General features: G+C 50.7%; 1 protein-coding gene across 3 annotated transcripts in view; it reads left to right on the forward strand.

The window, feature by feature from the left end:
- The first annotated feature begins 971 nt into the window (after positions 1-971).
- Dop1b (DOP1 leucine zipper like protein B) overlaps positions 972-14,396 on the forward strand; it is a 101,544-nt gene continuing 88,119 nt past the window's right edge. Inside the window, exons 1-2 of one of the 3 annotated variants that reach the window (NM_001191660.2) lie at positions 972-1,136; positions 4,637-4,801. In NM_001191660.2, the coding sequence (NP_001178589.2) occupies positions 4,664-4,801 (138 nt within the window). In that variant the 5' untranslated portion in view covers positions 972-1,136; positions 4,637-4,663. The remainder of the gene's footprint in view (positions 1,137-4,636; positions 4,802-14,396) is intronic. The other 2 variants (XR_005491035.2, XM_039088417.2) reach the window with 2 other exon arrangements.

Consider the following 14,396-nt stretch of genomic DNA (forward strand, 5'->3'; position numbering starts at 1 on the left):
AGAAAATTCAATGAGGTTTGTCTGCTGATAGCCAGATCCTATGGAGGCATTTTCTCCATTAAGTTCCCTCCTTTCAGGTGACTCTAGCTTGTGTCAAGTTGGCCAGCACAGATAGCTCTTTCTAAAGTTGTTATGGATTAGAACTAAAACCAAGGAACAGGTTAAACAGGAAGAGGCCACCACTAAAATGACCTTAGTCAGTAGATGGCGCTGTTTCAGTTGGCAGAACGCTACAGCTGGCGTCATCAAGACAAGGTCAATATCGGGCGGAGTTTTCAGACCCCAACACTCTTCTTATTCCATAGCTGTCAAGCCATGTTCGCTAGGTCCAGAGATATCAGTGTTTGAGGATGCAGGGACACCTTAACTGGGAATGCCCAAGCCTTCTGCTCCCTGTGTCTGAGATTCTTCCTGCCTCCGCCCCGCTGTGGAGGTTGTGGGTGTGGCCCTGACGCAAAACCTTGGGGTGGACAACTCTGGGCTAGCCCTGACTCTAGAGATTCCCTCTCTTTTGGTTGTCTTTGGAAAGCCCAGGTTTACCTGCCCATTTATGTGAGACCTTCCGGGACTACATAGCAAGGCCACGCCCACCACGGACCTCCCTAGGCAGTTTGGACAAGTCTCCGGCCCCAAGGCCCCGCCCTCAGAGACTCCACCCACCATCGGTCCTGCGGAATCTCCAGAGCCCCGCCCTGAGAACAGAGGCCCCGCCCACACCGCCAAACCTCCTCTCTCTCCGTCTCAAGTGTCTTTCGGTGACCAGGGCGCAGAGGCCAAACCAACCCCGCCACCAAGGCCCCGCCCACCCGCCTAGAGCCCGGCTCCGGAGGAGAGAGGCATCGCCCTTCGGTCAAGGCTCCGCCCCACCCACCAACGTCACGGCCCCGCCCACTTCGACCCCCGCCCAGCCACCGCCAAGGACCCCGCCCCACGCTGAGGGCCTGCCTCTGGGCTCCGCCTCCTGAGTCCCCGCCTTCCGGCCCCGCCCCCAGTCGCCTAGTTCCCGGGAGTGGCGGCAGCTGGGCTGAGGCGCTGCGCTTCCTCCGCGTTCCCGTTCTCCGCCGAAACGCTGAGCCGCCGCGTCCCGCAGCCGACGGGCTCCGTCCCACGCCCGCCGCCGAGGTCCGCGGCCGCCGGTAAGTGTGGTCCCCGCGGGCCCGGAGCGGCGGAGGTGCAGGGCTCCGGCGGCGGCGCGTCTGCTGCAGTGCGGGCACGGCCGCGCGTGGGTGTGGGCTTCAGACCCGGCCTTCGGCGCCTGGAAGGGTCCGTGCGAGCGGGCCTCGGGCCGCAGGTGGAGGTCGGATGGCCACCTCTGGCCTCCCAGCCGGCCCAGGGCGATTCTGGAAGCTCAGCCTTTGTTGAGCAGGGCTTCCAGGTTCCCTAATGGGGTCCCAGCCATGGGTGCACCAGCCCCAGCCGGCCTGGCCCAGCGCCCGCGGATAAGCCGCGGAGGAGGTGCTCACCCGGTGACAGCAGTCCCCTGTCGGGAAACCTGTGTAGGGTTGTTGAGGACACCCAACATTTAAAAGCTATTCCTGTGTTCCTGTGAGGTGTCAGGTGTCTTGTTTGTTTGTTTTTCCCCCTAGTATCATTTGATCTCAGGGTGATAGATCGATTTCAAAACAGGGTTGATGCTCTGTAGAAGCAGGGACATTATCTGCAGGTAAATGGGAAGGGCTCTGATTGTCTGCTTTTACTGTGATCATCATACTCCTTCCTTGTAAGCATATTTTCAATCAACTTCCGGATCCAGCAGATGACTTTTGGGTCTTCACCTGAGCTAAGAAATTAGGAATGCGTAAGGCGATGAGCTCCTGCGGATGCTTTAGGTTTTAAGGCAAAGGTGTCATGTGCACGTGTGCATACGGCTGTCCCTTTGTGTATGATCGTTTGTAGCCACCATAGCGCTATCAGCCCACTGAACTGCAGTTGTATCTCACAAAGAAGGTGTCAGAGATAGCTCGAGAGAGGAGCGGTTTAGAGGTTGACCTGGCCGTTCTTGCACTTGCATAACAGAGATTCCCACAGAACTGAGCCCGAATCCTTGACTACCACCAATCCCTAATATCCCCATCTTTCGGCAGTAATGCTCCTCATGAGACTTCAGTGTGTTTCATAAGTGAAGTCTGTATGGAGCTGACACAGAAGCTGTGTAGTGTTGTAATTCCCCGTGTCCATATTTGGAAGGGGCTTTGCTTGAATCATTTCTGAACTTTCTAGCCATGTAGCCATGCAGTTGCACCAGCCAGCACTCTCTTCCAGCATCGGGCCATCACAGAGAAAGAACTGCACCTGCTGCCTCTTCCTACCTGGCTGATAGCCTCCTTGCCAAGGGCAGCCAGGCTCTCCTGATACATAGGTTACTCGGCAGTGATGCAGCTCTTCCTGGTGACATGAGAGTCCACACATGTGGACTCTGAGCACTCCTTTGCTGACAGCTGGGTTTCCTCTTTCCTCTCTTGTCCAAATCAGACTCGGATAGCACTGAGAGAGAGAGAGAGAGAGAGAGAGAGAGAGAGAGAGAGAGAGAGAGAGTGTTGGAGCCAAACTTTGGGCTTCCTTTCTCAGGAAGGACATCCTTTTTATTTCGAGGCAAAGTCTCTCCTTGAACCTGGAGCCCAGGTTAGGCCAGGCTGGTGGACAGAGCCCGTGCTAGGATTACAAGTGTGTACCCAGCACATCTGGCCTTTGTATCTGGGTTATGGGGATGTTCAGGTTCTCAGCACTTACCTGACTGAGCGCCCGCCCCAGCCCAGGTTCGGTCAGTATTCCAGCCTACCCTACCCTCTGTCACCTCGTGTCAGCCTAATTCAGCTACAGTTATTTAAGTAGCTCCTCGAGTTAGACTAGAGACCCAGTCCTGCCCAAGATTTTTGTTCTGGGACACTTGATACACAAACTGTGCGTGGGATATTTCAGGACCGTGGTTGTATTGGAGTTCACACTGAAAATTCCTTAGAGGGAACAGAGTGGGGCAGGGAGCTCATAGACTTTGCGGCTGGCTATAGGAACTTTGTAGACTTGATGGAATAAAAGCACCACTGCTCGGATCACCGCCTTTTCCTCATGTTTTCACAAATCGAGACTCTGACCACTGCCTTTTCCTCATGTTTTCACAAATCGCGAAGCCTGTTATTTCAGAAAAAGCTTACCAGTCCTGCTGAGGGTGAATCTTGTGGATTCATTTGCATACTGCAGCAGCACTGGCAGGATGAGTCTCTCTTGGAACGCCCAGTACAGTGAAGGGAGAAGAGGGGAGCCTTGTAGAATGAGGGAGGCATTGGTAATAGGGAGAGCTTTACATGGGGCAGCAAGAGAATTCTGGGAATGCCACGTGAGAGCCTGGGAGGGGAGAAGAATGAGAGCAGGAGACTGGACACCTGTAGGACAGAGGGACAGACAGCAGAACAGAGGGGCAGACAGAGGCAGCAGAACAGGGACAGGCAGAGGCAGCAGGACAGAGGGACAGGCAGAGGCATTAGGACAGAGGGACAGGCAGAGGCAGCAGGACAGAGGGACAGGCAGAGGCAGCAGGACCTAGTTTGAGTGTGGCAAGTGAAGGGATAGGTGTAGAGCCACAGATGAGCCACTTTCTACAAAGTGGGAAAATGAGGGGAGAGAGTGCTGAGTGGATAGAATTCAGGGTTTAGTTGAGGTTTTTTTTTTAAGTGTTAATTTGGGTATAATTTACAGACCATCAAATTTACCAAGTGTATAATTCAGCCATCTTCAATGGAGTTACAGAGTTGAGCAGTGATTGCCATAATCATATTCCCATGACCTCAGAATGACCTGATCTGTCCGTCTATGGTCCTCTCAGACAACCACTAACCTGCTTAACATCACGAGAGACTTGCCCACCTCAGGTATTTTGCCCAAATGGAGTCATAACATATATGATCTTGCTTGACTGGCCATTTTCACTAAATGTATGTTTTCTTCCTCCCACCACACAAAATCCCATGCCCCCTCCCTCTCCTCTAACTATGTCTGTCTACCTGTCTCTGTCATGACCCTCAGGATCTCATGCATCTGAGGTTGGTCTTGAACTCACCATGTCTCTGAGGATAACCTTGAACTCTTAGTTCTCTTGCCTCACTGCCTAGTGCCATGATTACAGACACACGCACCACATCTGGCCAGAACTCCTATAACAATTACTTTACCCACTGAGCCATCTTGCCAGTCCTCTTACTTGGTTTTCACGGAAAATATTTCCAGTCTCCTAGTCCAGTCATAGAGGATTGAACTACCAAGTGGACCTCTTGGGTTGAAAGCACACCCTTGGGATTGATGAAGGCCTGTTGATTGGAGGAGCCTTGTGCTTGCAGCCAGCCAGCAGTAGTGTATAACTTTGTTGGTTTCTCTCCTAGAATTAGTTTTGTCCATTGGCACACCTAGCATCCTTGTTTCTCTCTGCACAGTGCACTTGTGTCCCTCAGAATCCGTGAGGGCGGGAACTCTTTATCTTTATTTACCCAGTGCCTGGCTGAGGAACTTGCTAAATATTTGAATTGGATTGCCCAGTAAGCCCAGGCTGTGGACACAGGTCTCTCGTAGCTCTGAGTTGGGGAGGATTTCTGCTGGGGAGCAGTGCTGATTTTCTGATGTGTGTGTTTTCTGATTTCCTGTCTAGATCCCTCCTTCCCCGCGAGAATGTAAGATGGACCCAGAGGAGCAGGAGCTGCTAACCGATTACAGATACAGAAGCTACGCGTCAGTTATCGAGAAGGCTTTAAGAAACTTCGAGTCCTCCAGCGAATGGGCGGATCTCATATCTTCACTTGGCAAGCTCAACAAGGTGCTGGGGCACTTCCTGTGGGAGGGTGACAGTGGGGACGCAGTTGTCTTCTGACGGTAGGGAATTTGCCGTGGTTAGAACAGCTGGAAAGACAGAAAAGAAGGAACAAGCAGGGGTTCTGTCGCTCAGGCTCACCCCTGCCTAGTTCATGTCACTACATAAAACTTCCAATGTCCTGGGAGCACAGAAGACAGATAGGTACTGTGTTGGTATTTTATAGTGGATGCTGTGCAGTGGTCTTTTCTTTTTGCTTTTTGGTTTTGTTGAGGTTTCTCTGGGTAAGCCTGTCCTGTCCTGAGACTATGTAGACCAGGCTGCCCTTGAACTCAGAGATACATCTAAGTCTGTGTCAAGTGCTGGCATTAAAGAAGTGTACCACCACACCTGGCTGTGAGTGGCTTTCCCCTCTAAGTCTGTGTACTGACGGAACGTAAAATTGTCCATGTTGTTCAGTTATTCAAAGACCGTTCTGCATCTGATGAGGATGTTTCTGTTTCTTTTGTGCTGTACTTTCTGTAGAGGTGACCTCTAGACAAACAGAAAGCAAAATAATTGCATGTGTGTGTGGTGTGTGTGTGTGTGTGTGTGTGTGTGTGTGTGTGTGTGTGTGTGAGAGAGAGAGAGAGAGGAAGAGAGAGAGAGTTGTGAGTGTATGTGAAAGAGGAAGAGAGAGTTGTGAGTGTGTGTGTGTGAGAGAGAGAGAGAGAGGAAGAGAGGTGTGTGTGTGTGTGTGTGAAAGTGGGAGTGTGAGAGAGAGTGAGAGTGTGTGTGTGAGTGTGAAAGTGGGAGTGTGAGAGAGAGTGAGAGTGTGTGTGTGAGTGTGAAAGTGGGAGTGTGAGAGAGAAGGAGAGAGTGTGTGTGTGAGTGTGAGAGAGTTGTGAGTGTATGTGAGAGGAAGAGAGAGTTATGAGTGTGTGTGTGTGTGAGTGTGAAAGTGGGAGTGTGAGAGAGAAGGAGAGTGTGTGTGTGAGAGGGAGTTGTGTGTGTGAGTGTGTGAGAGACAAAGAGAGGTGTGTGTGTGTGTGTGTGTGTGTGTGTGTGTGTGTGTGTGTGTGTGTGTGTTTGAATGTGGAGAAGGGTTATTCTCTGAGAAGATCCAAGGGGATCAAATAGAGCTCCTGCTATCTCTTTATTATGACCTTTCGTCCTGCCCAAACAGAAGACACTGCACTGCAGGGACTCTCAATGACTATTGTGGTATGTGGTAGACACCACTGTGGGGAAGAAGAGGTTGTACCCTCTCAGGCTATCTGGCCAGCACTTAGGTTTGTAGCCTAAGTATCAGGTGGGAATTGGAAGATCCCCATCTCTGTTCAGACCAGGGGACTCTACAAACCCCACTGAGGAGAGCGCCTCCCTTTGTCTCTCTAGGTATGGGTAGGGGTTGGTGAAGAGTGGACAGACTGAGCCTAGTACACTGCCTGGGTAGCTATTACGTCCCTCCCATGTGCCCATCTCAACACCTTCCCTCTGAAGCCAGAAAGCAGCTGTCAGAGTGCTTGCTTGGCTTGCCTAAGGCCCTGGGCTCAAGGCCCAGGATTGGGTGGGGGTTGGGCAAGCATCATAGCCTGGCAGATGGCTGTCCTGGGCCTGGTGAGATAGGAGGTCAGTACTCATTGGCCAGGAAACTCCTGGTCTCCTGGAAGGGATGTTTACATGGAAATGTCACAGGCAGGTGCTCAATAAGAGAAACAAATGTCTACTCCTGAGGTCTGTCTTTTAGATAGGGTGTTGGACAGCCCCAGTGAAAGGGTCACCCCGGTGAAAGGGTCACTCTGAGAGGCACAGCTGGAGACTGAGGCACACCTGAGTCCTGCTGTGTGCCTACTTCTCAGAGCCTGACCTACCTGGTGTCAAGAGCACATGCTGGGTTCCCTGCATAGGGGAAGGACCAGGAGCTGAAGGCAGCCTAAAGCCCAGAATGAAGGATGAAGCACAAAGCCAGCCTGAGCTATTGTGCTGTCTCAAAAACTAACAAAAGAAAAGACAGAAAAGAACAGCGGGCCCCGTGCTGGGGTTGGAGGTGGTTGTGAGCCCCGTGATGTGGATGCTGGTCATCAGACTCCGCAAGAGCAGCAAGCGTCCTGAACCACGAGCCATCTCTCCAGCTCCCCCACTGTGGGCTTTAAGACCGGGTCTCACGTAGCTCAGGCTGGCTTCGAACTCACCACGCAGCTTAGGTTGGTTCCAAACTCTCCTGCCTCCTCCCAGGGGCTGGGATTACAGGTTTATCACTGCATCTGACTGTTTTTCTTAATTGAGATAAAATACATTTTGTCCACTTTAAAGTATGCAGTGCTGGGTTTTTAGTACATTTTACAGTGTCATGCTGCCATGTAATTTCTCATTCCAGAAAAATGTCATCATCTAGAAGGAAACTGCCACTGAACCCCCTCTCCACCAGCAGGTTTTATTCTGCTGTCTCTCCCTAGGGCCCTTGCACATGAATCAAATTATGCGTGTTCAGTCTTGAGTGTCTGGCTTATTTCATGCAGCAGCATAACATCCATGAGGCTCGACCACATATTGATAGATTGTTGCCTCATGGATCAGATCTTCTCCTTTTACAAGGCTAAAAGCCAGCCTATTCTGGCTGTGAGTAGTGATACTATGTTTGTTTCTGTATTTGTTTTGCTGTTTTCTTTTTTACAGTCATGCCTCTGTGCGGGTGAGCCTGTGCCACTGTGTATGTGTATGGGGGTATGGGGGAGTGTTGGTGGGGTGTGTGTTGGTATAGGTGTAAATGTGTGTAGGTCAGTGGACAACTCACAAGAACCAGTTACCTTCTTTTACCCTGTGGGTCCCTTGTGTTGAACTGAGGTCATCAGGCTCAGTGGAAAGCACTGATTTACTCAAGGAGTGCCAGACTGTCTATCTGACCGTTGTATCACAGTTCACGGCTCCCAGCATGCACCAGGACTCCAGCTTCTTCTCATCCTTACAATACCAACCTTCATGAGTTTTTATAATAGCCCTCCTACTGTATAGGAAATTATAACTCACTGTGGCTTAAAAAATTTTATTTGTGTGATTGTGTGCCCACATGTGCATGCATGGGGCTGTATGTATGCCACAGTACACATATAGAGGTCAGAGGACAAGTTGAAGGAGCCGTTTTTCCTTTTACCATGTGAGTCCTAAGGATTGAATTCAGAATATTTGGAGTCAAGAACCTTTATTCATTGAATTATCTCTCTAGTCCCGAGAGAGGGAAGAGGGTGTCAAATGTATGGGTGTTTTGCTGGCTTATATTCTGGGCACTGTGTGTGTGGAGAAATCTTGGCAGCAGGAGTGTATGTGGAGTGTAACGTAGCATGTATGTTTTAGAAGCAGAGAGATGAACAATGGTGCTTAGTTCACTTTTCCCTTACTCAGCCTAGGGAATGGAACCGCCCACATTTAGGGTGGCTCTTCTTACCTCAGTTACCATAGTCTAGAAACTCTCACACGCTTATGCCCAGATGCTTGTCTCTTGCCAAGTTGACAGTTGATATTAACCCTCCCATCTAGTGTAGCTAGTGCTTGCTGAGGGGTCCTGATTCTACTACAGGGGAGTGAGTACACTGTTGTCCCAATTCAGATGAGAGAACTGGAGCGTAGAGACCTAATCTGTGACCGTGGGTGCAGCCAAGGCACCAGGGCTCTGTCTTCCTGCTGTATTCCTGGTGTCCAGGGCTGTGTCTGTGTTGGATCACCAGAGTCTTGGACATTTTAAAGGACTTGATACCTGAGAACAACTTGTACCTAACATTACTTTTTTGGCTTGTCCTAACGATGTGGGAAACAGAATGGCTTCAGCAAGAATGAGCAGGTTCTGAGACAGAGGCCAAGGTGGTGCAAGGGGCTCCGCCCTTAGAGTTGACTGGAACAGTGGGTTCCATCATCCTACAGGACTCCTCGTATTTCCACCTACACAGCCTATGTCTTAGTCAGGGTTTCTATTCCTACATAAACATCAGGCCCAAGAAGCAAGTTGGAGAGGAAAGGGTTTATTCAGCTTACACTTCCACATTGCTGTTCATCACCAAAGGAAGTCAGGACTGGAACTCACACAGGAAGCAGGAGCTGATGCAGAGGCCATGGAGGGATGTTGCTTACTGACTTGCTTCCCCTGGCTTGCTCAGCTTGCTGTCTTATAGAACCCAGGACCACCAGCCCAGGGATGACTCCACCCACAATGAGCTGGGCCCTCCCACCCTTGATCACCAGTTGGAAAAAATGCCTTACAACTGGATCTTGTGTAGGCATTCCCTCAAGGAAGGCTCCTTTCTCTGTGATAACTCCAGCTCGAGTCAGGTTGACACACAAAACCAGCCAGCACAACAGCCCTCATTACTGTAAGCTGAGTCCATTCATCCCTTCCCAGGAAGAAGTGTGGTGCTGAACACCCCACTTTCCTAAGATTTATTCACTGAGGTGATCCTGTTTTTGGCTTTACGCTGGATAAATGTTCTAGTTAGCAGGTCACTTTTTGCTACAAATTTTACCCCAGAAATTCCACCCTGTCATTCAGGCAGTGTCGCTTGCCTTTTATCCCTCCAAAGCAGGAACAGAGTCTCATGTAAGTTGGCTTTCTGCCTACCCCCCCCCACCGTAGTGCACCAGTGTATGTGGTAATGGTGTGGAACCCAGAGCTTTAAGCACGAGGCAGCTCAGCTACAGCCCCAGCCCTGTGCCCATATGTCCTGTTCTCTGACGTCCTGTTCTCTGATGCTATAATCAGTCAGTGGGCCAGAATATCCAGCCGAAGGGTTTGCAAAACTTGAGCGAGACAGGGTGACAGTAACAGTCTGCTCTCAGATCAGCCTGGGACACTTGGCATTTGTGGAGAACGTACTGTGCATTAAGGAGTCGCTGTGCCTTATTGTAGAGATTTGCCCTGGGCCTGGCGGTGCTGGCCTGGTCCTAGCTATTGGGCGGTTGAGGAAGGAGTATAGAATACAAGGCCTGGGCTACAGAGTGAGCTCAAGGCCAGCCTGTGCAGCTTAGTGAGGCCCTGTCTCAGAATCCAAGGCAACGAAAGGGTTTAGGTACGGCTCTGTGGTAGCACTGATGCCTTCCATGTGAGCCTGTAGGTTCAGTCCCCATACTGTCATGCAGAATACCATAGAATAGAATACAAAGACACTTGACATCCTTGCTCAGGCTCAGCCGAGGAGGAGGCCCAGTCGACTCGACCAACCTGACCCAGGAGCTGGGCTGTTCTCAGGCTTCTCCTACTTTTCCTGTCAGTGCCGTGCGGTGGTGCAGGGTGTGCCATCTCACTGCCAGGGAGCCTTACTCCTGTGCCCAAGTGAGGCCGGTGTGATTGTATTGCCAGAAACTGTTAACTAGCTCACTTAGGTCAAGCAACCATCAGGGACTGCTGTGTGTTGAATTGTACTTATCAAATCCTGGCTTCTGGTCCCTCAGAAAGCAACTGTGTTTGTGAATAGACTTTACAGAGCTAAAGCTGAAGTGACATGATTGCGGGGAACCCACTGTGATGGGAATCTTTGAGACACTCTCATTATGTATCCCTGGCTGGCCTCGAACATACTGCATAGACCTGGATGCTCTCAAACTCACAGAGATCCACCTGCCTGTGCCTCCCAGCGTAGGAATAAAGATGAGTACCACCACAGAAGGAGGACATTAGAGCCAGGTCTGGTAGCTCAGGCTGAGGCAAGAGGACAGCAGGCTAAGGGCTGCATGGGCTACAGAGAGAGTCCAGTACCAGGCTGGGCAATTTAGTGAGACTTGAACCTGATAAATTAGAAGACGGTCCGGAGGGCTGTGGCTTGTCCACTTTGCTTGAGACTCTGGGCTTAGCCCCTAGTCCAGCAAAAAAAAGAAAAAAGGAGGAGGGGACTTGAACACACATGTAGACACATCACACATCAGGTGTGATGAAGAGAGGCTCAGGACAGTGCACCCGCAGTCTTGGAACACCACGGGCCCAGCAGACTACCAGAGCTGCAGGGAGGAGCTGCTCCTCTTCTCAGGAGGAGCCACTGTGCCCACACATGAGTGGTTAGCCAGAGTGGCTTCAATTGCTTTCTGTTACAAAACATAGTTGAAGCCACTCTGTGCATAGTATACATTGGAGTGGATTCATCAGAGGATGTCAGATGCCACAATAGACTGAACATCTTGGGTGCTGGGCTGTGGCAGCAACAGAAAAGCCCTGTTCAGGTGGAATAGGAGACTTTGCTGCTGGGACAGTGACCTGTGTGATATCGAGTCCTGACTGCCACCACAGAAAGCTAAATGTGGGAGTGGGGTGCAAGGGGGCAGTGACTGTTTTTAGACAGAGATGGCTCTCTTCTAACATGACATTTGAGCAGAGGCCTGAGTGAGAAGGCCCAGTAAAGGGATAGGTGTGGGCTGGTTTGGAAACAGTAATAGAAGAAAGAGGGACCCCTGTGATTCAGTCCTAAGGTTGTGGGGTGGGGCACTGGGTTCTTGTAGGGATGGGAAGGAAGAGCAGAGCAGGAAGGCAGCTCCTGGACTTGGCTGACAGAACTAACTATGGAGGCATCTGGCAGAGGCCATCAGACATTCTGGTGTATTTCGGCTCATATGGTGTACCAGAGAAATTTCCTTTGGTAGTTAACATTTTAATCAGCTAGGAGGTACATCTTTATTGCAGTCTTGAGACAGGGTCTTGCTATGTAGACCAGGCTGGCCTTGATCTTGCACTCCTCCCTGCTCAACCTCCTGGGTGCTGGGACTGAAGGTGTGAATCACCATGTCTGACTCTAGGTAGAGATCTCTTAGCAGAGCTGGAGAGAAGCAAGGGGAGGAGGCAGCCCTGTCACAGCCCAGTTGTCCCATGGGTGTGTTGGAGATCACCCCTTCTCTTAAGTGCCAAAGGCAGTGGAAACAAAGGACCCCTGCAGCAGCCTGGGGACTTTGTGCTGAAACCTGTACTCAGGGGGAAGCCAGGACTCTTGGCTGTAGAGGAGAAGGGAATTTCAGGATGATTCCATAGGCTGCAGGGACGGAGACTGTTAAGGAAAGGGCTTAACACAGAGCTCAGCTGGGCAATAGGGAGAGAAGGAGGGGCCCCAAGGAACCCCAAGGTGGATAAGCCTCTCAAGAGAGTTGTGTTCAGGGGTCTTGGTGACAGCTGGGTATGTGTGATTTGGTGGCTTTGAAATTAGGTGGCTCCACAGGTTTCTAAGGAGCTGCTCTTTTTATTTTTCCTTTTTAGAAAATGGGACCCGAGGGTGATTCCTGGGGTGTGTAGGACAGGATTTCAGAGTGATGAGACAAAAATCCAGGGTCACAGGAATGTAAGGAGTCCTTACTGTTGTGAGACATGTTTGGGCCATAAACGAGCTTCATGATTCACTTTGTGGGATTCTCAGAAAGTCGTAGGAGTAAGGATAGATTCAAGGTCACAGACACTGGCATTAAGCCTGGGTCAGTGCTATTTTAACATCCTAAGAAAACTCTCCATGGAAGGAGAAAGCTGTTCTAGGTAAGCAGCCTCCACCGTGAACTTAGACTCTGGCGGGGACTTGGGGGCTCCTTCCCCTTCTCATGCCCTCTTGTCATTTTCCCTGTTTTCTGTCCTGTCTCATAGATACCTGTGAGACTCCCTGGAGTTCCCCAAATGCCCCCCATATCCTAGTTACCTTTGAAAGGGTCCAGCTCCTCATGCAGTCCATCTGAAGGTGCTCAGACTGAGACCCTTTCTCACGGATATCCAGATGGGATATCCCATCAGTGGAGACTGCAGTGTTATTTCTTCAAACTTTTCACTGCCCAGGAGTCTTGTGGAAACCTTTGCCTGTGCAGTAACCCTGACAGGACTTCCTGTGACTTAGGTGACTTAGGGCAGGCTCCACTGCTCCCTGCAGGCAGCCTTCCTGATGGCTTGAGACCTGGCTGCAGCAGCACTTCAGAACCCCACATCCAAAAAAAAAAAAAAAAAAACGCTACCACTTTTGGGTTTGGGGTAGAGCGCTTGCCTAGCGAGCACAAGGCCCTGGGTTCGGTACCCAGCTCTGAAAAAAAAAAAAAACCGCTACCAGAACCCCACACCCACTCCTTTAAGGCAGGATGACACTGTGGGGTGTCCTCCAGGTGTGTTTGACCATCCTTACAGTGTGGGGTCTCTTCTCAGCCCTGAGCACTCCCACTGCCGGGCCCTAGAAAGGAGGGTGACCGAGATACCCCTCCAGCTGTACTACATCAGGGCTGTCTCTCTCTTCGCCCCAGTTCTCCACTGCTAGCATGTAGCACCTATGTCGGGAGCTGTGGCATGAGCTGCTTGCTGGCAGCCTTCTAATGCTGTCTGTCCACTGGTGGTGGTCAGCTTTAACAGCCGCTTCCAATGCGTGGCAGCAGCTGCTCAGTCCTGGTGCGTTTGCCCAGTACTGGGTTCGGCTGACATCATGGCCCTCACCCTGGATTGTGAGGGCCTTGCCGAGACTCTGTGAGGGCCATGCTGACTCAGCTGCCCAATCTGAGCCACTCAAACATGACACGGTTGAAGTGGGTCTTTTGGGGATGAGCCTTCTGTCTGCAGAAGAGTCTGTTGCACTTTTCAATAATTTGTAACTGGGATAGTCTTATTTATTCTGTGTTTGAGTGAAGAATTTGCTTGTGGTTCATCCTTCCCAGTCTGCTGGAGAGATAGAAGTGACCAAGTTCACACAGACCATTACCTCTCCAGGGACCAGTAACCAGATGTCAGCAGCATGTCATCCAGCAGAATGGAGTTCACAGTGCAGGAAGCAGCTAGTGACCATTAAGTCACTCTGCTGAAGACTCAGCCCCCAAGGGACTCTCTGGAGAAAGTGTCATTAGTAGATAATTTGGTGAAGTCATAGGGTGAGCCCTTATCTGATAGGAGTGTCCTCTTGAAAGGGAAAAAAGTTCCCTCCCTCTGTCTACCCTCCAAGCACCCACATAAAGACATGGCTGGAAAGCACTTATCTGCAAGCCTCCAAGAGACCTGAGTCAGCTGTCCCTTGATCATGGCCTCTGGTACTGTGAGGTAAACCTGTGTTGTTTAAAGTACACAGTATACATAATATTTTTTAAGGCAGTCAAAGAGACTAATGCAGAAGGATCAGAGTTAAACATGGCTGCTTTTCAGTCCATACAACTGTTTGGACATGAGCACCAACCTTCTTCAAACTGGCATTTGAGTCTGATATAGGCGTTCCCATTTGTCCTTTCTGTGCTCCCACCCCGTCAAGCTTTACCGACACACAGTAACCTGCACATGGTTACACAAACCCAAGTCCTCACAAAGACTACCACCGAGCCACGACACCAACACTGCACATACTGTGTGCTTTGATGGGGCTGACATGCATACAACCCCTAAGACCCTCACCACCATCAAGACTGTGTGTCTGTCCCCTCCAGAGGTTCCCTCTTGCGATATTTCATATCCACATCTCCAGACAACTGTCTGTCACCCTCCTTTCAGTCACTGTAGATGAGTTTGCACTTAAGAAGTTTTATGCTAAGAGAACCAGGTATGGTGGTAAAGGCTTATAGTCCCAGCAGCCGGCGGTAGATGCAGGAGACTTTAGAGGTCAAGGCCAGCCTCCAGCTACACAGTGAGCCCGAGGTTAGACTGGGCTGCCTAAAA

Source organism: Rattus norvegicus, chromosome 11 (assembly GCF_036323735.1).
Source record: "Rattus norvegicus strain BN/NHsdMcwi chromosome 11, GRCr8, whole genome shotgun sequence".
Classification (NCBI taxonomy): Eukaryota; Metazoa; Chordata; class Mammalia; order Rodentia; family Muridae; genus Rattus; species Rattus norvegicus.